The sequence below is a fragment of the Tupaia chinensis genome, unplaced genomic scaffold (genome assembly GCF_000334495.1).
Source record: "Tupaia chinensis unplaced genomic scaffold, TupChi_1.0 Scaffold000256_1, whole genome shotgun sequence".
NCBI classification, from domain to species: domain Eukaryota; kingdom Metazoa; phylum Chordata; class Mammalia; order Scandentia; family Tupaiidae; genus Tupaia; species Tupaia belangeri.
In genome coordinates this window covers 2,651,200-2,674,870 of record NW_006159736.1, presented here as the reverse complement: position 1 = coordinate 2,674,870, position 23,671 = coordinate 2,651,200, and the positions used below count along the sequence as shown (strand labels likewise).

The window sequence follows — 23,671 nt, the reverse complement described above, 5'->3', positions numbered from 1 at the left end:
AAAAGAAAAGAAAAAAGAAAGTAAAAGAAAAAAAAATGGGAAGAGCATGATTTCCAAGATTGGTCACAAATTCTTTGAGAACTTTAGGCAGACAGAGACCAATGTGAAACATCCCAAACTACTGGAATGCATGCCCCAATTGGGCCCAATAGGTTTTTAATGCTGGAAAGAATACAAAGTTGATATACGTTCATGGTGTAGTTATCTTGACATAAACATCCCCTTACCCCTGCAAGGATCGTTTTTCACTAAGAACTCATCGAGTGCCATCCATCCACCTCCAACACGGACCATCACAGTACTTCGGAGGATCCGAACCAGTCGCAGTTGCTGAGAGTCTCCAAACTGTGCAGTGAAGAAAGAAGGAACCTCTAATTGTCAATAATAATTCTAAACTAAAGGACGGTATGCAGGCTGTAGTAGCTTAAGCGACCAACTTCAAATTCTTGCTTAGTTCACAGTGATTAGTAAAATCTCAAAAAAAAAAAAAACCCAAAAAGGCATTTATAAATGATCTGCGTTAGACTGCTGCATGCTAATTTAGCCCAAAGAAGAGAGTTTGGAAAAAAAAAAAAAAAAGATAACAAAGATTATCAAGTATAATAGTGGAGAGTTCTGGTCTACAAATTATTTCTCTTTCACATGATAGAAACAGCATTAGTAAGGCAGTAATTGAAAAATGTTTCTAGAAATTAATCTATTAATTAAGTAGCCATGAAAAATAAGCACTGCCACTTGCCCAGGGCTTATACAAAATAAGATGACTCTAAAGGAATTTTAATACACTTCGATTCCTTTTCATGGAAACTACCACTTACATTAAAACTGCTGCCCACTGAAATATGCAGAAATCTTCACAAACACATTCTGCTTTTTCTAAGAGCAGTTTTGGCTCACAGAGAATAAAGTAGTAAATGAGTGTGACTAATAAACATTTCACAGTCAACTAAAATCTCTACATTCCTAATGTTACCAGATTAATGACCTAGCAAACCAATTTGTTAAAGGCTGCATTAATATGCCATTTTAGATTGCTGTAATATTAGAACAGCCACTGACACATTATCAATGATACAGCTTTCAAAATTTAAAAGGGTTTCTCTCAAAGCTGTTTGTCCCATAACGGCTGGCACTAACAAGCAGTCATCTTTCTCTTGCCCTTTCAATGAGTCACTCATCACTTGGATATGTTACAAATATCGCAAGTCCCAAATAAAGGTCTAGAGTACAGGTAGCCCTTGATTGTAGGCTTATTCATTTTGAAAGCCTGTGAGAAATGATTTTATACTTTCATATCATTTCTAATAGGCTCATGTCCAACTTATAAAAACCACCACACTGAATTTCATGGCTGCCAACCCAACAGAGAACAGTAAAATGAATAGTCAATTAAACAGAAACAGCTTCTTTTTCAAATAGGTAAGATAAAATTGTGACTTTCTACCTGGCTCATTACGGATAAACAGAAAACTGTAAGTAGGAAACAATTCGCTACTTTGCAGCGAGCTCTAACACTGAATTTCAGGAAGAGAACTCCTAAAACAGAGGCAGCCAAACTCCATTCAGAATCCTAAACCTCAGAAGGACCTGAAAAGCATGTAAAATGCACAGCGTGAACTCATGCATTTTACGTCAAACCTTCTCAAACTGCTACTTCTAAGTCTGATTTTAAACACTTAAATTTGCTCTAATTGAACCTGTTCCTGAAAAGTAAATGAAAATTGAAAAATCAAAATATATGCTTTGTTAGAAATCATTTGTGCTGCTAATAAGCAAAGGGAAAGGAGGGGAATTAAAGAAAATTACCCTTAAGGAACCAGATAATTGGACCAAATAATTTTGGTCCAAGATTATGTTCAAAACAAAAGTTGTAAGGAAATAATGAAAAGTACTTACAGAGATGATATTTCAATTCTAAAACATATGAATAATTTCCTATTTTAAGAAGGAATTCTCCAATTTAACACTGTCTTTGGAATTTGCATAATTTTCCTGATAGCCAAATCATGAGACATATTACTCTTCGTGCTTTCAGTGAATAAAGCATTTGAGGCAAATATTTCTCTCATCCTCTATACAAAAGATACCATCTCAGTTGCTGATGCAGAAAATAATAAGGGTGAAAAGTACATTTTATATATTATAACTATGAAATGTTTTTATTAAGGTCTAAAGTAACTGATTTTTTTCCATTTTAAATGAATTATCTACTTTCAAGAAATGGGGGTAATGGTTCTTTTGAACTTGAGCTGTAATAAGCTTACAAATAGAGGATAGAGGGACCAACAGTAAGTGTAATGGCTATGTCGCTGGACTCCCATATAATCAACCACAGTTTGAGTCCCGGACCCGGTGGCTTAAACTCACGCCGGGTGCGTGTGCATGCATGACCAAGGTCCTGAGAGGAGAATAGAAGAGAAGGGACTGCAGTGTGGCCATCCGCCCTGGGGGGTAATTTCTCGCTTTCTGTCTGTCTGTCTCTCTCTCTGTCTTTCTGGCAAGCACACGCACCCTATAGCAAAAACTTCTCCAAAAAAAAATAATAAAAAATAGAGGGTAGAGTAATATCTGATATGATATGGTTGGGTACTATGGTAGCACAGATCTTTCAAAAGCATATGGTAAAGGGAAAAAAAAGCATTTTCTTTGAATGTATTTAATTCAAAACATAATTTGTCTTGGTTTTAGTTTTTGAATTCTGATCATGTTATAGCAAGTTTATATGAACTTAATTGTGAGATTAAGATGGCATTTAGGACCAGCAGGTGGCCTGGTGGTGTTAAGGCTGCTGGATCCTACATGGCTGAGTTTTGGCATTGGCAGCTTAAAAACACACCAGGCGCATGTGCATGCATGCCCAAAAATCCCGTGGGGAGAAATGGAGAAGGGATGGTGGCACGATCATACCTCATGGGGTATGGAGGGTGCTTTTCTACCCCTACGCACCCCTGTCTCTCTCTGGAGAGTACACAAGTCCTCTACCAAATTGAAAAAAAAAAAAAAGGCATTGAAATCTGACTTTAAGATTTTGTATAAGTTATATGCAATAACTTTCTCCAAAAAGAAGGACATTCCTTAAAAACTCCAGAGTTCACATTTCTACTCAAAGGATGCAAAGTCCTAAGTCAATGACTCTGAACAAATGGAAAACAGCTACTTTGGAGAGAACTTGGTACTTCTGGCTGAGTGTCAGGGAGACCTATCAGTTATCTGTCTTCCACTGTCACTGCCTGATGCTCATCTTCCTCTGCTACTGCATACCCTATGTCCTATGTACACACCAACCAGACCACACAGAGATGTGTGGAGAACCAAGTTTGTGTTCCAGCGAATACTTGCATAACATAAATGCTGACGGGATCATTAAACTTGGGAATTGAGAGTGGCATTTGTAACACTTGAGCCAGCCAAGTGACAGTTCATTATCTGGTTTGCTTAAAAGTAATCTCCTCATTTGAGACACAAGGCAAAAAGGAATCCTGGATCAAGGACCCTTATAGCGCTTACAGAAACACCACGCCAACCAACAATGTAGTAGCTAGGGAGACAGCATGGGAAAGATTGGCCATGGCAAGCTTTAATGACTAAGAATTAAAGTTAAAAATAAAATTGCTGGGAACTTGAGCATACATTCCACTGGTTTATACCTGATTTCCCAGGAAGAACTGATAAAAAAATGAAAAATGGAAGACACAATTAGTTCAACAGGAAACTTTGTGTATAACTCTAGAACACACACACACTCACACTCACGTTCTGGGATTCCGGATATAGTATCTAGTTTAGAGATGTGCAGGTACCCAGGTTTCCCAATTTCAAATCAAATAATCAGAAAATGTTCTCTAAACATTTCATTACATCTTACACAATTTAAGTTAAACATTTGAATGTGTATATTTTTTACCATAGAAATATTAAAATGAACCATGTGTCATCTGCAAGTAGCTCATTGTATCAGGGAAACTCAGCACATTTCCTATCTAGTTACCATATATAAGAAATGTTCCAAAAAAGAGGAAAATCACAGAAAAAGTGATGAAGTCACAGTGTTTTGTTTTAAAGAAGATGAACCAAGTTACTGAGATTCTCAGTATAAGCAAAAATCACTGCAAAAGTAGAAAAAAATATTGCCTCTTGTTTCTCCATAGCAGCACTTTTATTTTTATTTTCAAAGGGTTTTCTTATTGACATATAATTATTATGTATTTCACATGCACAACCTGACAAATGTTTTCAAGGCTATATATACGTGTGTGTGTGTGTGTGTGTGAGTATATATGTGTGTGTGTGTATAGATACATTTCAAACACTGCTTCTTTTTCTTATTTATAAAAATGAGTCAACCTTTTCACTTTGTGGTTTTGGTTGAAGTAACTTTGTTGTTTAAAATCTAAAAACTTACTTCTAATTGTAATAAAATACAATGTAATATGAAGCAACCTAAATAAATATTTGAGTGTTTTCCTATGAATAATTTTCTCCATAAGAGTAATGTGCGTCTTGTAAATGTCAAAGATACACCTAATACAGAAAATGCCACCTTTTTGTCGTTTAAAATAATAAAAGTTGGAGTTTGTATACCTTTTAATTTTGATATGATATGAAAATAAATAATTAGAATTCCTGGAAAACAATGCAGGTCAATTTGTATACAAATTTTAATTTATATCCTTTAAAGGAACTACAAAGTGATTTGGAAAACTTACCCTGTACTTGTTATCACCAATCTGTTCAACTTGAAATCGTTTTGCACATTTACACTTAGCTACCTGCCTTGTTACCTGCCAAAAACAATGATGAAATATTCACTGTAATGTTAACAGTACACAGTGAAATCTTTAAAACGTTGACACGACAACTAAAGTGGAAGTAAATGAAGTGGTGGCATGAACTGTGAGTGACGTCCTGACAGGACACACTCTAATTGTGGCAGGCAGGTGAAGGAGAATGAGTACCTCATCTTCAATTTTGTCAGCATCTGTAACAGGTTTATAGGCATCTTTATTGGGGTGAAGGGCTGCGACAAATTCATAGTAGTCGATGTATCCATCACCATCTCTGTCAAAGATGTCTGCCACAGCACTCATCTCTAGGCGGCTGGTTGGGAACTCTAAAGTGTTCAAAACAACAGTAAGTGGGGTGAGACTTAATTCTGCTTTAGGGCATTCTCAAGAGCACATTTGAATTTCAGTGTGGCTGGCTAAATATGATCAAATACGTTAAATCCTATGTAAAAAATTGATTTATATAACAAATCCATAACTATATATGTGGTCCAAATTGATCTTTACTTATTAGGGTAAATCATATGAAAATGCTATTTTCGTAGATTAAAAACTATTTAATATTAGCAATTTCATAGGGTTCGACTACTACTCTCTTAAGAAATATTTTATATAAAATTTACTTTAATATCCCTCTCCCCCCTTTTTAAAGTTTTTGCCATAAGGTGCCTGTGCTTAAGGGAGAGAGACACAGAGAGAGAGAAAGAGAAATTCTCCCCCTCCCCAGGAGGGATGGCCACGCTACAGTCCCTTCTTCTCCATTCTCCTCTCAGGATTTTGGGTACACATATACATGTACCTGGTGTGATTTTTTCAAGCCACCTAGTCCAGGGCTTGAACCATGGTTGGCCATGTGGGAGTCTAGCACCTTAACCACCACACCACCAGCTAGCAATTTTCACCCTTTTCTAAGAAAAGACAGGGTCTGACTGTGTTATGATCCTCCTACCTCAGCCTCCCAAGTCACTGAGATTATAGTTGCATGCCACTAAGCCTGGCCTTTAGGTTGGGCCAGGAATCAGACTCAGTCTTCCATGTGGTCTCATATTTCAGCACACTTCACCATGCTGCCCCGTGAAATGTAATGACTCCTAGTAACATCTCTCAGGGAAATCACATACAGAAGACTGAGCCATCAAATAAGAAAATGGCAAATACTTTAAGGGTTTTTTTTTTTTTTCTGGCTTTTGGCTTTTGCCATAGGATGCGTGTGCTTGCCAGAGACAGAGAGAGAGAAAGTAAGAAATCATCCCCCAGGGGGATGGCCATGTCACAATCCCTTCTCCTCCATTCTCCCCTCGGGATTTTGGGCATGCACACACACGCCCAGAATAATTTTCAAGCTGCCAGGTCCAGGACTCAAACTGTAGTCAGCCATGTGGGAGTCCAGTGCTTTAAACATACCACCTGCTGGTTCCAATGTTTTAAAGATTTTTATAGAGTTCTAATTTTGTATTAATGACAATATCAGATCAGAAAGTGAATTAGAACAAAAAAGAAAGGAACTTGCATTTATCGGTTTCATATTATATACCAGGCCAAAGAAAAAAACCCAAAGCCTAAGAATAAAATCTTAATAAAGATATGGCTTCAGTGGAGTAAGAGAACCTTTCTGTGATCCCACAATTAGTAAAAGTGTGTCAGGCTCCAGAACTATACGTTTTACCAAAGATATTTTACTTTGTTTAAGGGTGGTGACTTCCCAGCCAAGTGTAAAGGCAATGCTTTATTAGTGACATAAGTTTACTGGCCTCACAATTTTAAATGGTGCTTACTTTCTTTAAAAATTACATCAGTTATAGTCACCTCTCTTGGGACTTACTTGAGGAAAGAATTCCATCAATAAATTCTTGTCGGGTTATTTTCCCATCCTGATCTTTATCAATTCTCCTGAAGAAGTCCATCACTCGAGATTTTTTGTGATTCATCCATCGCATGTATTTTTTACGCCAGATATCAAAGTCAAAGTTAGCAAACTCCCTCAGCTACAAAGGGCAAATGGTATTTTGTTAGTTAATGTGCTCAAAATTATTATCTTACATTGTATGAACAAAGTTATTTTTAGTGATGCTCTAGATAATAAACATTTTTCCCATTTCAAAGAAAGTTATGATTTTGTAAAAGAGACTCAGAAACATTTTTTATGAAGTTTATTTCTTGACCATCATTGATTTTTGCTTTACAAATAAAACTCAAAAAACTTCAGCTAAAAAATTCGAATGAGGACAAAGTCACAAAGAAGGTCTGCCCCAAAGCTGCACGAGTCCTGTGTTCAGGCCAAGCTTATCAGCACCCACACAGGCTCTCAGTCTATCCTGCTCTGTGCTACCAGCTGCTCTCTTAACGCTCCCAGATGTCTGAAAATCTCTCCATTTCAAATGCTCAGCCTCAAGTCATAGAATAAATAATATGTGTGTGTATGCATATATATATAAGATTAAACTTGAATTATAAATTATTATATTTTCCAGGTAGTTTCATCAGCACACAAATACCACGTTAGACCTTTTCTTGAGGAACTAGCTTCTGATGGTTAAAACACTTCTGATGGTTAATGAATTTTTTACTTTGTTGATTTCCTAAACCAAACCCCACAGTCAGTTTTTTACAAAAACGCCATCTATTTGTGGTATTTACTTTAGGAGTAAAAACATGTACTCAAAGCAAGAGGTGGACTTACCTGTTATCAGGAAAGTTAAAATAAATAAAGATTTTGGCAGTACTATAAGTGAGGGCAAATGAACAGATGGTGATGAATACCTGACTCTCCTTACCTCCTCTAGCCGGTCTAAGGCATCATTGAGTTTTCTCCTCCTTTCCAACGCAAGGAGCCAGACTTGCTGCCATTTGCTCACCAGTAAGTTGACCCTTGGATTCTTGGTTTCAATTTGTGTTTGTGATCCAGAGGGATATAAGCCTGATGAAGGGAAGCGTTTTCCTGTTAAAATATAACTTTAGTTAGGATGGCAGAGTTTCCAGGGTTCTGAAATACGTTAAGGCTTCGTCTTTCTTGTTCCTAGCTAAGACTGAATCAACTTAATTATTGGGTGTTACAGGAGGAACAACTGTAATTTAGATTATGCATAATGTCAATGTCAAGGTCCCAGTCAGTTTTACTTATTAAGAACTGCACACAGTTCATATAAATTAGAGAAATACATTGTGACAAGAACATTTAAATACTGAAATGCATTGAAATTTATGCTTAAAACACTCTCCAGCTTCAAACTGATGCCACACCAAGGACAGTGAAGCATGCTGCGATCCTCCTCTCTGATAAAGCAAGACAAAGGAAAAGTTCGTAGGCAGTGAGACAGGTCTTAGATTCAGTTATGGAAAGCCTAGCTGCCCTTCTCAGAGCCAAAGTGTGGAAGGTAGAGCAGATGAGGTCGGAGACACTCATGAGAGAGGACAAAATGTTTACAAATCCCAGTCAAACATGGAAGTGTGTGTACAGGCTCCAAGCATTTACCCAAGTCCATTTTCCACTGAGATTGTGTTTCTGGGCCATAGTTTCACACTCAAGTCTACTGCCTTACTGAAATGTTCTCCCTCTTTCTGGCTGTTTTTCCAAGTTTCTCTAACTTCACAAAAAATTATGTCAATGTGTTTTTCTCATCTAACTAAATGGTTAAATGTGACCTCAAAAAATTACTGACCTAAGGTCACTAAAATGTTACTTTGTAGATCCTAGGTAGGACCTACATCAAAAAACTAATATTTACCAAGCAGTTAGCTACATGCCTGAAAGTATGTAAAGCACTTGATTGGCATTAGCTCATTTAATTCTTACCATAGTCCACTTTACAGATGAGAAAATTGGATGGACAGAGTTTACGTAACTTGGCCAAGGTTATGGTTCCCAGTACAAAAGAGGCAAAGCAGCCAGGAGCCTTTTCCAGTGTCCCTCACTACTTCTGACCTCGCCTCTTTGTGTAACATGCAATCGCAGCACCTCTCACACCACTTTAGAAACTAAGGTGCCATTCATAAATACATGAAATGTGTATTATAAATTGCACTGCTTTAGAATCTTCTCCAAACTTTTTTTTTTTTTTTTAGGTTTTTGCCATAGGGTACCTATGCTTGCCACAGAAACACAGAGAGAGGGAAAGTGAGAAGTCACGCCCTCAACCGGATGTCACATTGCAATCCCTTCTTCTCCATTCTCCTTTCAAAATTTTAGGCACACACTCACATGTGCCCAGCATGAGTTTTAAGCCACTAGTTCTGGGACTTGAACCTTGGTCAGCCATGTGCAAGTGCAGCATCTTAACCACTGCACCACCTGATGGCCTCTTTATTATTGTTTTTAATGTCATTGCTTTGAGTTAAAATATTCTGGGAGGTGGATAAATAGAGCCTGAGTCAGGGCTATGAGCAAAATCTATCAGAGTGCTGGTCATAAAAGAATATTCAAGTCATGAACTTTACCCAGGCCATAGTCATTTTTGTTACATTCACCTTTAATGTTAATAATAGAGGGTCAAGGGGACCAGCAGTTAGCATAATGGCTGTGTCACTGGACTTTCACGTAGTCGACCATGGTTCGCGTCCTGGACCCAGTGGCTTAAACTCACACCAGGCGCGCGTGTGTGCGTGCCCAAGATCCCGAGAGGAGAATGGAGAAGGGATTGCGGAGTGGCCATCCCCCCTGGGGGGTGATTTCTCACTTTCTATCTCTCTGTCTCTCTCTGTCTGTCTGGCGAGCGCACGTGCCCTATAGCACAAACCTCTCCAAAAATAAAAAAATAAAAAAATAATAGAGGGTCAAGCAGATGGCATAATGGTTATATCACTGGAACCCATGTGGTCAACTGTGGTTCAAGTCCCAGACCCAATGGCTTCAAACTCATGCCAGGGGTGAGTCTGAAGCATACATTCCCAAAATCCCAATAGGAGACTGGAGGATAAGGGATTGTGGCATGGCCATTCCCCTGGGGGGTGATTTCTTGCTTTTTATCTCTCTGTCTCTCTGGTGAGCGCATGCCCTATAGCAAGTCTTTCTAAAAACAAAATGAAACGAAACTTCGATAATAGAGGAAAAATGTGATAATTCAAAGGGGTTGATGATTTCTGTTTTTCTGGGAAATTTTTCCAATTTCTGAAAAGATACACTTGGAAAAATAAAGTTTCTAAAAACAAAATGAAACGAAACTTCGATAATAGAGGAAAAATGTGATAATTCAAAGGGGTTGATGATTTCTGTTTTTCTGGGAAATTTTTCCAATTTCTTTTAGCTAATCTGAAAAGATACACTTGGTCAAATAAAGTTAAATACAGAAACCTGGATATATTTTTCCCTTTATTTTTCAACTAGCTGCTGCAATATTTGAGCCCATATATTCAAGAAAACCCTTATGATGAAGTGTTCATGTAGAATCACCAATTGCTCTAAAACTTCAAATGGTAACCCAAAAACAAACAAACAAACAAACAAACAAACAAAAACAAATGAAATAGCTCCATAAAAACAAACAAACAAACAAAAACAAATTAAATAGCTCAACTTCATTTTAAGGAAATCGGCCAGAGCTTACGTCCTGCTCGTCCCTTGTCCAAGACCGGAATGTGAGACTGTAACGAAGCAGGGTCAGCTGCTCTCCTCTTATAGGTCTTGGTAACTTTATCAACATCAGGTTGTTTTCTGGTCATTTCTTCCATGAAGGTCTGAAAGGAAACAAATGTCAATTAAATATAAAATATACCAGAGCAAGTCGCCTTCCGAAATGAATTAAAAACAAAGGGATAAAAGGACCGTGCAAGTATCTCTGAAGAATAAATCAACATGTTTTATCTTTGGGGGAAAAAGTCTAAGACATCATAATACAGCATTTACTAATTCTTACATAATGCAAAATGCTATAGTTGGTCGAGAGAGTAAATTAAAATGACAATGAACTTGTTTGTGTCAGAAGACCACATATGGAAGCAGTCATGTGAATAACAACCTGTCAGCACCAGCTAAGCTCAAGAATCTGAGTTTACCAAAAAGAATCTTTAGTGACTGGGTGACTGTCTGCAAAGGAACTAGTTGGCTGGAATGTTCTCTGGGTTTTTCTGTGGCACGTGTCCCTACCATATCTGACATACCTGAGATGGTTTAGACACACAGTGACAGGAAGTACTCATGTTGATTGTGAATATATTAAAATACTCATAAATAAGTGGAATAACTTTTGTCCAATCTAAGGCAGACAGAAGTTATTCTGGTTAAAGTTTAGTATTGTTATATTTAAAAGGTTTGACTAGCTTGCATTGTTTAACTCATCTCCTTAGGTTTAGTATTACTCTTGACCAGGTAGTCCCATATGTGGACTATTTAAGCAAAAGATGAAGAAAGGTACAGTCTGTGGAAGGAAGAAATAGAGAAAAGGAAAGGCAGACAAAAACAAAAACTGAAGTAACACATTTCTGAAAGATTTGTCTTCCAGAAGAACTCTGGCAATTTTAGTACCTCTTATTACCAAGAACACAGCCTGAGACACTTAGGGTCATTACAGACAAGCATATCTTAGATTTTCACTAAAGTATAGTAAGACGATTTTAACTACTTAACAGCTGAGATGACACTTGATGTTTCCCTTTGTAAGCGCATGGTAAACAAATAAATCAAAGTCGGTGCTGCACCCAGCATTTCAGAGTTCAAAACAGGGTGTACCAGGGCAGTATTGGGTCTTCCAAAAACGCATGGTACATTTTGCATAGAAAAAACCCAGAAGGATACGTCATGACTTCTTTAACAATCCAATCATTTTTCTGAGAAAGATGACATATTTCCCTTTAGATGTGATACATTGGAAGACTTCATGGTCATCTTGGGAGATGGACGAAATGCAAATACAAGAGCAACCAGACCAGGTACTAGTTGAAGCCACAAGGGAGTTGGTGAGATCAACAAAAAAGGCAGTGGAGTGAAAGGAGTAGAGAGCTGAAGATAATTGCAAGGAGTGAGGAGAGCTGCACTTAGAAGGCGAGAGGGAGGGCAGAAGCCAGCATGAGACAGTGCCACATAAGTATAATTTCGCTGAGGGCAAAGAGGAAAAGATTTGTTTGTTTGTTTGTTTGTGTCTTAATTAAGGTTTTCTCCTATAGGGTGGGTGTGCTCGGCAAGAGAAAGAGAGAGGGAAAGTGAGAAATCACCCCTCAGGAGGAATGGCCATACCACAATCCCTTCTCCTCCATTCTTCGCTCAGGATTTTGGCCACGCTACTAGGGGTTAGGATTGTGCATATTTATTTTACCTGGTGTTCTGCAATGAGGGCTTTCACCTCTTCAATCTCCTGGGGGATGACCTCTTTATCCTTATCACTAAGTGTGGTTTCAGCCCACTGCAACCAAGCCAGCAAAGCTTCCAACAGTTCCTGTTTAGCAATAAGTCCAGCCAGAGCACTCGCTAATCTCTGCTGATGCTGCTTCGCCCAAGCTAGCACCTGTTGGAGAAACAGAAATGTCTTTAAATTTCTTCTAACTTAGTGAATAATCGCATTAATATAAAACATCTATGTTTTAAATGTAAATTAGGATCATCCTGAGATAGACCTGAAATATTTCCATTTCTGGAGCCCCTAAGGGGCACCAAGACCCACCTTGAGAGCCCTCTCCAATGTTAATCACCTTCAGAAGTTTAAAGATGGATGTTAATCACCCAGTGTACACACTGCTTTCTAATTTAGTTCAAATATGCATTCTCTGAAGGATCAAGTATGTTATCTCCATGTTGCACAGAGTGGGGGAAAAAAAAAGCACTAAGCTCCCAAATAGAGAATTAATTCACTTTTTATATACTAACTCACTTCGCAAATACATATTCCCCCGAAACACTGCTGAATTATTTAATAGACACACTGTGGAAGTAGTATAAAACGTTACGGAGTGAATTGAATATTTGCCTTCCCGTGTTTTGGGGACAAAATAACCAAATATCTTTAACCTTGTAAAGAAAAGTGAATTTCACACAAGAAGGGTATCTTAACGTTTTCTATGTAGAGGCCTCACTTTCTCTTGGCTGTAAAAGCATCTCAATTGCTAACATTTGCTATACCTCCCAATTCTTGAAGCAGTGGCTATTTGAAAGTTCGTCTGAGACACACTGACCTCCTCAAACCGGGCCCGGATGATGGTTATCCAGTGCTTAATGGTGGTGATGGAGTCGGGGTGGCAGATGGCCAAAACAGCGTCACCCATACTGGTGGCTTTATTTAGTTCTGCTCTTTTTTCTTCCAGTTTCTTCATGAATTCCTACAGCAGGAACAAAGACTTCAATGAGCCGTTGGCACTAGCTGAAAACAAAACTCTGTGACATTCATTTGACCACCAGAGCTACACAAATACACAAAACCTCACTTGGTTTATTCACAGTTGGAAATAACCCACTAACTGGGGAGAATAAGGGGACAAAATAGAAAATATTTTCTACTACGTATTTCAAAATATAATTATAGGATAATATCTCATGCATTAAAAAATGTATTATACACAAAATAACTTTAACTGGGATATACTGTAATTAGGTTATTAATGGAGAGTAGCACTGGGAGAGAGAGTATTGCCAGAGATAGAAACGATACTGACTGCCAAGAAAAGCAATGCTCTAAAATATAAAGCAAGGAGGATAGTATTGAAAATAGCATTAACTGCGCCAGGAAAGACAAAAATACGTACAAAACAGTAGTAGGAAAGAGAGAAGACTGGGCAAGGAGCTGCAGTGTCTAGGAGGTGTTGGAGAGAAGGCCCAAAGCGGAAAGGGCAATAAAGGATCAGGGAGATGCTGGAGGGAGTAGCCCTGACAGGCCACCCTGTGTGACAACTGCTGCTTCCAAAGGCCATTAAGAGTTACTCTCTGAGCAGTTCCAGCCAGTCTTCATGGGAGGCAGGATGAATGAATCCTCAGTGATCACGAATGAGCTATGAGTATTTCACACGTGGAACTGTTCTTTCTACCACCAGAGCTGTATCCATAGGTACACAGGTCACAGCACTCTGAAAAGAAGACCTTTACCCTAAAACATTGATATCCGTTGTTTCTAAAATCTCATACGGAATTTCAGAACATCCAAATACCCCAAACTATTAGGTTGTCAAGAAAGTCATGAGGTATTTTTCTATGCAAAAATGTGTCACGGCTTTCCTAACCACCCAATACCTGGATCCCTGCCCAAAGAGGAATCACTTAATCACACTGACAGTTGTTCGGGGCTGCAGACACAGGCGACACCCATGGTACTCATGCATATAAATGGAGGTGTTCATTCTAGAATGCAGGTGTCTTACACTAAGATAGATAGACTTTAAAAAAAGAAAAAAAAAGAAAGTTGTCTTAGGGCATGTGCTCTTGCTGAGAGAAATAGAGAGAAGGAAAGTGAGAAATTTCCCCACACGCACACACATAGGATGGCCACGCTGTAATCCCTTCTCCTCCATTCTCCTCCTGGGATTTTGGGCACATATACACACATGTGCTCAGTGTGATTTTCAGGCCATCAGGTCGGGGACTCCAACCATGGGCAGCCTGGTGGTAATTCAGTGCCTTAACCACCATGCTACCTCCTGGCACCAAGACTGACCTCTTTTGAAACCTCTGAAAAGCAGCTCTGTTATACACCTCCTAATGTGCCATTTTGCTATGATATTAACTATTTAAATACATGCATCCTAGACCCTAAGGACCACAGATTAAAAGACTACATTTTTCTTTTGTGTTAATAATTGCTTGAAACAGGACCAGCAGTTAGTATAATGGCTATGTCGCTGGACTCCCATGTAGCCAACTGCGGTTTGAGTCCCGGACCCGGTGGCTTAAACTCACACTGGGTCCATGTGCGTGAGTGCCTAAGATCCCAAGAGGAGAATGGAGGAGAAGGGACTGTGGTGTGGCCATCCCCTCTGGGGGGTGATTTCTCTCTTTCTGTCTCTCTGTTTCTGTCTTTTTAGAGAGCGCACACGCCCTATATTGAAAACCTCTCCCCCCCCAAAAAAAATAAATAATTGGCTTGAAATAGTTTTGTAACTGATTGAATAAATGCTTCAGCCCTTTTATTTATATATGCTTACTATCATATAGCCAAGGTTCAACTAACAACATATTCTGATAACATGACCTACTTTCTAATATCATATCCTATTTTAAAAAATGTTTTAAATTTTCTCAATACAGATCCTCTGAATTGAAAGAACAACAACAGAAAAATAAAAAATTGAAGGAGCAAAATATAGGTAAATTACAGTTGTTCTTCCCCAGAAGGTGACTTGTATGGATCATCTACTCTTTTTTTCAAGCTTGCTATAGAGTGTATGCACTCACCAGAGAAAGACACAATCAGAGAAAGAGAAAGGGAGAAATCACGCCCTGCCCAGGGGTGTTGGCCATGCTATGAGCCTTTGACCTTCATTCTCCTCTGACGATTTTGGGCATGCATGCACATGCACCAGGTGTGATGTTCAAACTGCCCACTGTGATGTTAGCCAGGTGGGAGCCAGCACCTTAACCACTGCACCACCTGCCGGCCCCAGATTATCTACTTTTGATCACTCCCATACCCAGAAGAGTCAGGGTTATACCCAGAATTGGGCGGACTGGACCATCAACTCCTGGCTTCATTCTGTGCTCTTTTTTCCGATATAGCTTGAGTGTTACCTTAGCAGTTTGTGCTCACGGGGGAAAGTTTGCTATTTTTATAAATTGGATTTACTGGTACGTCTCTAGTCCTGGTGCTGAGAAATTAAATATCCTACATTTCTTCAACTAGTAACTGGTAAATGTGTGAAGGGAAGCAGAGAAAATAACAAATAGTGTTACTGTAAAATATCATTACTAAGAAATACTTCATAATATTATGGGCAATGTTATTTCATCTGATAATATTTTTAAATAATTCGTTATACAAACCACTAACTCTGGGCTGGACACTTGCCTCCTAGGGGTTTCCTGGTGATGCCACCAATGGGGTCCTTTTTGTAGGGCTTTAGATATGTACTTTAGCTTTCTAGGGGTGTCTAGCAGATACTTACTGCTACTCTGAGACTCAACCCCAAGTATAGAAATGAAATTCAATGACGGCAGATGATCAGCCCACAGAAGTATAAACTAGACTTTGAAATGATTAGACTGAGTAAAAATTTACTATAAATTAGATGTAACTTTTTTTTATATATATTTTAGCTTCAAATTTAAATGGTGTATATAGCATTTCATTCCTCCAGAAAATATTATACAATATTGTACCATTTTTATTAATGGCAATATTTCATTGCTAGTGGTTAGGCACCTTAGACTAATAATTAAAATAAAAGTTTGGGGATCAACAGATGGCATAATGGTTACGTTGCTGGACTCCCACAGAGTCAACTACAGTTCGAGTCCCGGACCTGGTGATTTAAAACGCATGCCAGGTGCATGTGCATGTATGGCCAAGATCCTGAGAGAATGGAGAAGAAAGGATTGTAGCATGGCCATCCCCCTCTAGGGGGTGATTTCTCACTTTCTATCTCTCCATCTCTCCAGCGAGCACATGCACCCTACAGCAAAAAATCTTTAAAAAATAAATAAATAAATGAAATAAAAAATAAAAGTCTGTAGAGATGATGTAATCCATGTTACACTGGAATTAATGATGTATTTCTGACTTGATCTTGAAAGACAAGGTTATTGGTGGTGTTAAAAAGATCGTTTAAAGTTAATAGAAAACGCTGACATCAACACTGCACTGAGTGTTAGCAGCACAAATTCCTGACTCTTAGGTCAAAGGTTAAAAAACATCTGTTAAGTGGTCAGATAACTCTGAACCACTTTCTTAAGAGCTGTGCCAAGTCCCACTCACTGCCACAGGAAGGATCTTGTGGGAGTAGCCAGATTTTTCTGTGGTGATTATTAAATAGGATATATACTTATGAGGTTAAGACTTTCAAAAATTTTATGTGGTTGTCAAAAAAATCATGACATTTTTCTATGTTTTACTATGCAAAACTGCATCATAACTTTTCCAACAACCCAACAATCTATACTATAGGTTATCTTCTATAAGGAATTTAAAAGACTCCATCAAAAACAAGTGGTAGAAGCTTAAAAATAAAATTTAAAGATGATTTATGAAATTACTGGCTTGGCTTGCCTAAAAAGGTCAAAATCATCAACTTAAAACTCTACATTTGCAATTTCATAAATGCCAACCTGCTCATTAGCGAAGTTTCATTTTTAAAATTCACTTAAAAGTAGCAACAAAATTGACCAATTTTGGTTGAGAAACTAAATGACCACTTAGAAAAATCAATTATGCTTCCTTGAGATAGGAAACAGTGACCAATTTTAGAATAACCACTTTCTCTAAAAAGAATACTTAAAAGATAATCACATATATATGTGTATAGGTGCATGGGAAATATGTATGTAAGCAAGGAGGATGGAGATACATAATTGAATGTACACATGTTTACTTCTCAGGAAGAAAAACATTTGTAAACTTCATTTATAAACTAAGCGTCCCTATGTTACTCACTTTATGCTGATCAATGAGAGTCCGGAGAGCATCCTCATCATCTGGCAGAACACCATGGAATCGCAGGGTTTGCTCCGCCTCAGCCAGCCACTCCAAGAGGGCGTGTACCACGGAATGAAATTCCTCGGCCTAACAGTACACAACGTGCACACACACACACACACACACGAAATTCCCAAGGATACCTGTTAGTAAAATTTACAGAACTGTTGATTCTTCCTCACAATTAAAAAAAAAACCCTTAAATTTAAACTGATTAATTATATAAATTACTCCCATTAAAAAGATAAAGATGTACAGTGCTGAGTCTTACAAATGTAAGAAACATCTAGGATAGTCACAAGGCCTATATGAAATAATTCACCATTTTAACAATTTGATTTTGAATGAATGGCAGCCCCATCACACTTTAAAGCTGAAAAATTACTCAGCCAGCAGTTGGAAAAACTCCCTCTAGGAGTAATTTAAATTCTTTTTTCCTTTTTTAGAGAGGTTTTTGCTATAGGGCATGTGCGCTGGCCAGGAAGACAGAGAGACAGAAAGCGAGAAATCACCCCCCAGGGGGGATTGCCACACTGCAATCAGTTCTCCTCCATTCTCCTCTCGGGACCTTGGACATGCAACAAGCCTGGAGTGAGTTCAAGCCACGGGGTCCGGGACTTGAACCGCGGTCGGGTATATGGGAGTTCAGCTACAAGGGAGTTCAGCGATATAGACATAGCCATTATGCTAACTGCTGATCCCTAGGAGTAATTTAAATTCTTGAAGAAGGAGCAGGGAAGGATCAAGGCAATGATGCTATTAGGAGTCCCTCTTCCGTGCCTGTCCTGGATAAGAACTGAGGAGCCTCCCAGTCCACCACAATAGTTCTTGTAAAGGTTTCAGTACTCTTCTCAATACCTGCAGCTAGCAGGATGAGGTTTTTACCTGACGCAGGGCTGCTTCTAATCGCGTTTGCTTTGATATGGAAAGTGCACACACAGTCTCCCAGCGTGTGCTTAATTCCTGCATCTGGACTTTGACCCAGGAGGAGTCATCCCGACTGCCTTCTATGAGCTCTCGGGCTGAGCGCTTCAGGGCCTGCACACTGCTGGTCCTCTTCCCCAACTCTTTCTGGAAGGCCTAAGATTGCATTTTTAAAAATTAATGTTTAATTCCAAAACCAAAACAGCAAAACATACTAATCAAAATATATAGGTGTATATAACATCACATATGGATACCTAAGACTTATAATGACCATATTCCTGGCAATATCTTCAGATGATAAGAAATGACAGACATGCTGGTCCTGCTTAAACAGTCAAGAATACAGTCTTCTACAAATCTGTTTAGTCTTGTAATATTTTCACGAGGGAATAAGTTATATTATCTTCATTAAATTTTCATTATTTTTTATTTTTTTAAATGACACATTGGATTTAAACAATGGCAACCAGCATTCTTTATACAATTATTCAATTGAATATTATTCAATTCTAGAAAAAAAGTACCAATATCTTTTTTCTATGATTATTTAATATGGTATTCCAATTCTTCTCAAAACATTGGTGTAAGTGCAAAGTGCCAAGACAGTAATGAATGACTAAGTAATACTAACATACCTAACAGACTAAGAGATGACTAAGCAATCCTGGTCTGGAGAATAGAAGACTTGGAGACAATAGCAGGAGGCCCACAGGGAGTTGGCTGGCATGCAAGTCCATTTTTCCTAATATAAGCCTTTATTTTTCAGTGTCCTTAGTAAACCCACAATTTCAAATCTTTTAGGCTTAAATCCTTGTCTGTCATTTTAGAGGAAAAACATTTTGAGATCTTATGCTGCCTAATTTTGCAAACACTGATATGCTAGGAGTTTAACTGGCTTTTTTTTTTTTTTTTGGAGAGGTTTTCACTATAGGATGCGTGCGCTCGCCAGACAGAGAGAGACAGAGAGACAGAAAGCGAGAAATCCCCCCCCAGGGGGGATGGCCACGCCGCAATCCTTCTCCTCCATTCTCCTCTCAGGATCTTGGGCGTGTACGCACATGCGCCCGGAGTGAGTTTTAAGCCACCGGGTCCAGGACGCAAACCGCGGACGACTATGTGGGAGTCCAGCGACATAGCCATTACACTAGCTAACTGCTGGTTCCCTAACTGGCTTCTTTGGGTTACAAACTTAATTCAGGAAGTGAAGCCCAGATTCTTTATTTCTGATCCAGTGATTTGTATTTGTAATTAGATCTTTCAAATAGCCAACCTGTGTAAAATAAAATTACTTATTTTTCAACAAGTCAACACAAATAAATATTACCATTTGGCTCTAACTATATAGATCAGTTCTGATACTTAGATCATTCACAAAAGTGAACTCATCAAAAAGAATAATATGATGAATTCTTTGATTTCACTCTGTCAAATAAGTTGTATCTGCAGATCAACAGATACAAAGACACACAAACACACTGACACACACGTCAATACATACACAGAAGCACTGAAGGTATAACAGCTAAATTTTTCACTTGTGATAACCTAATCTAATAGTTCTGACTAGACGTTCCAATGTACTTTGTATACTTAAACTTCTTGAGCCTTCCAATAGTATTACTAATGCTAAGTGATTAATTTATTCTTGATGACCTTTTATATGGAAAAAATCTGGCAGTGCTTATGGTAGTAAATATTTAGACAGTGAGCTTATAAAAATGGTATTTATGTAAAAAGTAACATTACACTATTCATTATTCATTGAATAAATGCCAGAGAGTAGGAAGTTTGTATTAATCATGTATAAAACATTTGTTTCTATAAAGAAAAACCAATGTAATCATCAAAATTTTTAATTTTTGTATGCCTGATCAATGTTTATTCATTTTATAAAACTTTTCTGTTCATATTCAAGTGTAAAAACTCTCTTTTATGGGTAGAATGAGAGAATAGGAACAGAAAAAAAATATGTAAAAGGACTCAGCTAAAAATAACAGACAAGATCAAACTATTGGGTTGTTGGAAAGTTGTGACACATTTTTGCACAAAAAAAAATAGAGAAAAATACATCATGATTTTCCCAACAATTTAATAGTACAACCAGGGAAGTATAAAGAAAACATTTTTAAATGAAATAAAATTTTTTGAACTCAAAATTTATAAAGTAGAGAAGAAACAGCATTATTTCATGTAGAAGATATTTATATATAACATCAACTCTGACACAACCATACATTAGTACTATACTTCATGTCATCTGCAAGGTTAAATTGTATTACATCATACAGTCATAACTTAGGATCTTACACTCAGTATCAGCTGGGTGCTTTGAATTACACCTCTGATTTGTAGGATAGTTTAATATACACATTGGGAGAAACCAAGAAAACTAATTTTCATGAAGAACAGCATAATTAAATCCCTCCATAGACTTATTGTCAACACATAAATTACCACAGTTCAAGGCTAAAGCAGTTTTTAAAAAAAGAAAAGCTGCTGATCATGACCCCCATGGATCATATAACAAACGTACACACTTATGCAATGACCTAGAGTTCCAGGTCACTGAATGAACAATTTCAAATTTTATTACATAACTGTTTAAATGTATAGCGAAAACAGTAAAACATTCTTGAAACGTGTTTTAAAACACAAGAATATTAACTCACTTTCCAAGTTGAAAAAAAAGGTTTTAGGTCTGGCAACTAAAACAAAAGCATTTTCCTGATATTCTAAGAAAATTTTTCCCCATCACTTCTAAAGCTGGCCTCCTGATTCTGCTCAAACACACACATATAATAACAATAAAGACTACCGCGTAGAATGATACATGGTTTCTTGATTTTAAGAGGCTAATTTAAGAGGTTATGCTTCCCTCTTTACTCTGAACATTCAAACATAAAGATAAAATAAAATACCTTGTGATTATCGATGAGATTCATCACTAAATCAATGTCTCCATGGACAGGCTGGTCTTCAGCCAACTGGGGCTCAACTCTATATAACCAATCAATGAGGGCTTGTAGGGCATCTGTGAATTGTCCAGAAAACAACAGGGCTTCCTCCAATTTGTTTTGTCTGGAGAAAAAGGTAGAAGAATCAATCTGAGCAAGAAAAAAGTTATCTCTACATATCTGAACACCTAAAGTTCATTGACAAAAAAGGTTGAGGCATACTCAAGAGGAATAATGTGTTTTCACTGATGTTCCTTTGCTTATCTTAAAAAATAACCAAAATTTTCCCCAATTTTTCTTTATTTCTTAAATACATACCATCTATTCCAGGAAAATTCTTACCACCTTTTAAAAATCAATGATCTTCAAGTTACTTCATTTAAAAAATGTCCTTTTAATTCTTAGAATTTTTAAAATTGAAAAAAAAAATGATCAGAAAGAAATCTGACTATTTTTGGTAGTTAGTTCTATGACTTTTATTTTATCACCCATCTAGATTCATGTTACCATCACCACAGTCAAAATACAGAACAGTTTCACCCATCCCCAAAGTTTTCCTTATACAATCTCTTTATGGTTATATATTGTCTTATCTCTAACTTCTGGCATTCATGGATTGGTTGCCATCACTATAATTTTTTTTTCAAAAATGTAATAAATAAAATAATTTATGTGACATTATAAAGACTATATAATCCTTTGAGACTGATGAAGTCACAATTAAAAAAACACACACACTGTAAAACCTTAGTGGGATGTATCCTAGAACTAAATATTTTTTACCTAATCTCAGCACCAATAAAAGAAAAGCTTGAAAAACATTTACAAAATATTTGAACTTTTTACAACTGAGCTTTCTTAAATACTTAACAATTTTTAAATAAGTCTTCACCTTGGTGGAAGTATGATGAGAAAGCAGGAGATCTAGAATGGAGTGGAGTAGATGGACAGATGTTGGAGGGAATGCCAGGTCAGAAGTACCTATGCCCCACATTAAGGAGCCTATATTTTACTTCATGTCCAATAATAACTCTCTAAGAGGTAAGGAGTAAGGGAATAAAGATTCCATTTACATTTTAAAAACCATCACAGAGCTTTGCGCAGTGGCAGTATCGTAGCCAATGAGGTTTATCCGAGGCGCGATTATTGCTAATTGAAAAACCATCACAGTAGTTTATGGAAATGAGATTAATGAGAGAATAAAAGTGGACCTGGGGAGGCCATCAGAAAAAGTTGCCATAGTCAGGTGCAAAATAGCAGAGGCCTGGAGAATGATTCCAATTTTTATTGTAATGAGTAGTTAAACATAAATAATAATGAACAGCAAAACTTTCTCAACGTAGGTGCTGTGTAAGTGGGACTTTTAGGACAAGCAGAAGTTCTCAAGGCAAAGGAGGTGTTTAAGGCTCTTAAAACGTCCTTGCAAAAGACAACTATGATCTATTTGAAAGAGGCCTAAAACCAAATTTCCTTAAAGGACCTCTCACCTTTCCACAGATTTGCCGCATATGGTATCCCACTTGTCTCTGAGCTCACTCAGCATGTTGTCCAGTTTCAGGTTGTCATCAGCCAGGGAGGTTTTCTCCTTCAGAGAACGTCCAGTCCTGTTTGTGGTGTCGTAGACGGAATGCTTGGCTCCAAGTGATTTCTGAAACTCCTGTATGTTTAACAAAAAGCAATGTGCATTTCTCCTTGGGGCTAATGAGCAAATAGGTAAGAGGCACTAAAGGAATTGTCCCTAATAAATAGAGTCCAAACATGGAAGCATCAACAAAAAAATCAAGTGAGATGATGAAAAGCTGTATTTTTTATGGGAACACACCAGAGTAGAAAATCTTTTTAAATTAAAGGCTTATTTTTCTCAGAAGCAGGTGATTATGTATCATTGAAGGAAGGGGTGGAATTTTGTACACATACACACTCACACACCCTGTAAAATATCAATTCTGGTAGGCACAACCAATTTTTCCCACTCCACTGTTCAAAAGAATCCATATTGCAAAATCTGTATCACTTTCTACTAGAAAATTACCTTGAAGGTAGCATTTGGTTAGTTTAAATAAAAAAGGTTTCAGGAAAAAAAAATGCATATTTGATGACTGCAGTAAACTATATAGTCCCAGCTAGGTGCTACTTTATAGTATGTTCATTCTACTCACTGAGGTTTATGCCTGAAGTCAGACTTGGGTTCATGGATATGTATACATCAGCTGCGCTTGCCAGTGGAAATATTTAGATTAATTAAGTTCATTAGCAAATCAATAAAATGGGGGGGAAAGGCATAGAAAGCAACCATCGATACCAGAGAGAGTGTGGGAGGAGAGTGGGACATGGCAGAGGGTGAGAGGGAATCAAGGATGACACAAAAAAAGCAAAAATATACAGGAAACAAGAAATGGAAATTTTTTATTGATGATAACACATATGTTGATGTGCTTGATTGAGACAATATACAGTGTATTCTGAATGG

General features: G+C 37.6%; 1 protein-coding gene and 1 pseudogene across 1 annotated transcript in view; one reads left to right on the top strand and one right to left on the bottom strand.

Moving 5' to 3' along the window:
• The window catches only part of DST (dystonin), a 576,919-nt gene that overhangs the window by 9,130 nt on the left and 544,118 nt on the right, over positions 1-23,671 (bottom strand). Inside the window, exons 81-93 of the mRNA XM_014588047.2 lie at positions 22,689-22,858; positions 21,166-21,325; positions 18,206-18,400; positions 17,279-17,407; positions 12,882-13,025; positions 12,029-12,217; positions 10,325-10,454; positions 7,559-7,722; positions 6,607-6,769; positions 4,956-5,110; positions 4,707-4,781; positions 3,648-3,665; positions 228-345 (exon numbers count right to left, since the gene is read on the bottom strand). Coding sequence (XP_014443533.1) covers positions 228-345; positions 3,648-3,665; positions 4,707-4,781; positions 4,956-5,110; positions 6,607-6,769; positions 7,559-7,722; positions 10,325-10,454; positions 12,029-12,217; positions 12,882-13,025; positions 17,279-17,407; positions 18,206-18,400; positions 21,166-21,325; positions 22,689-22,858 — 1,810 coding nt within the window. The remainder of the gene's footprint in view (positions 1-227; positions 346-3,647; positions 3,666-4,706; positions 4,782-4,955; positions 5,111-6,606; positions 6,770-7,558; positions 7,723-10,324; positions 10,455-12,028; positions 12,218-12,881; positions 13,026-17,278; positions 17,408-18,205; positions 18,401-21,165; positions 21,326-22,688; positions 22,859-23,671) is intronic.
• Positions 22,294-22,396, top strand: LOC114007934 (uncharacterized; annotated as a pseudogene).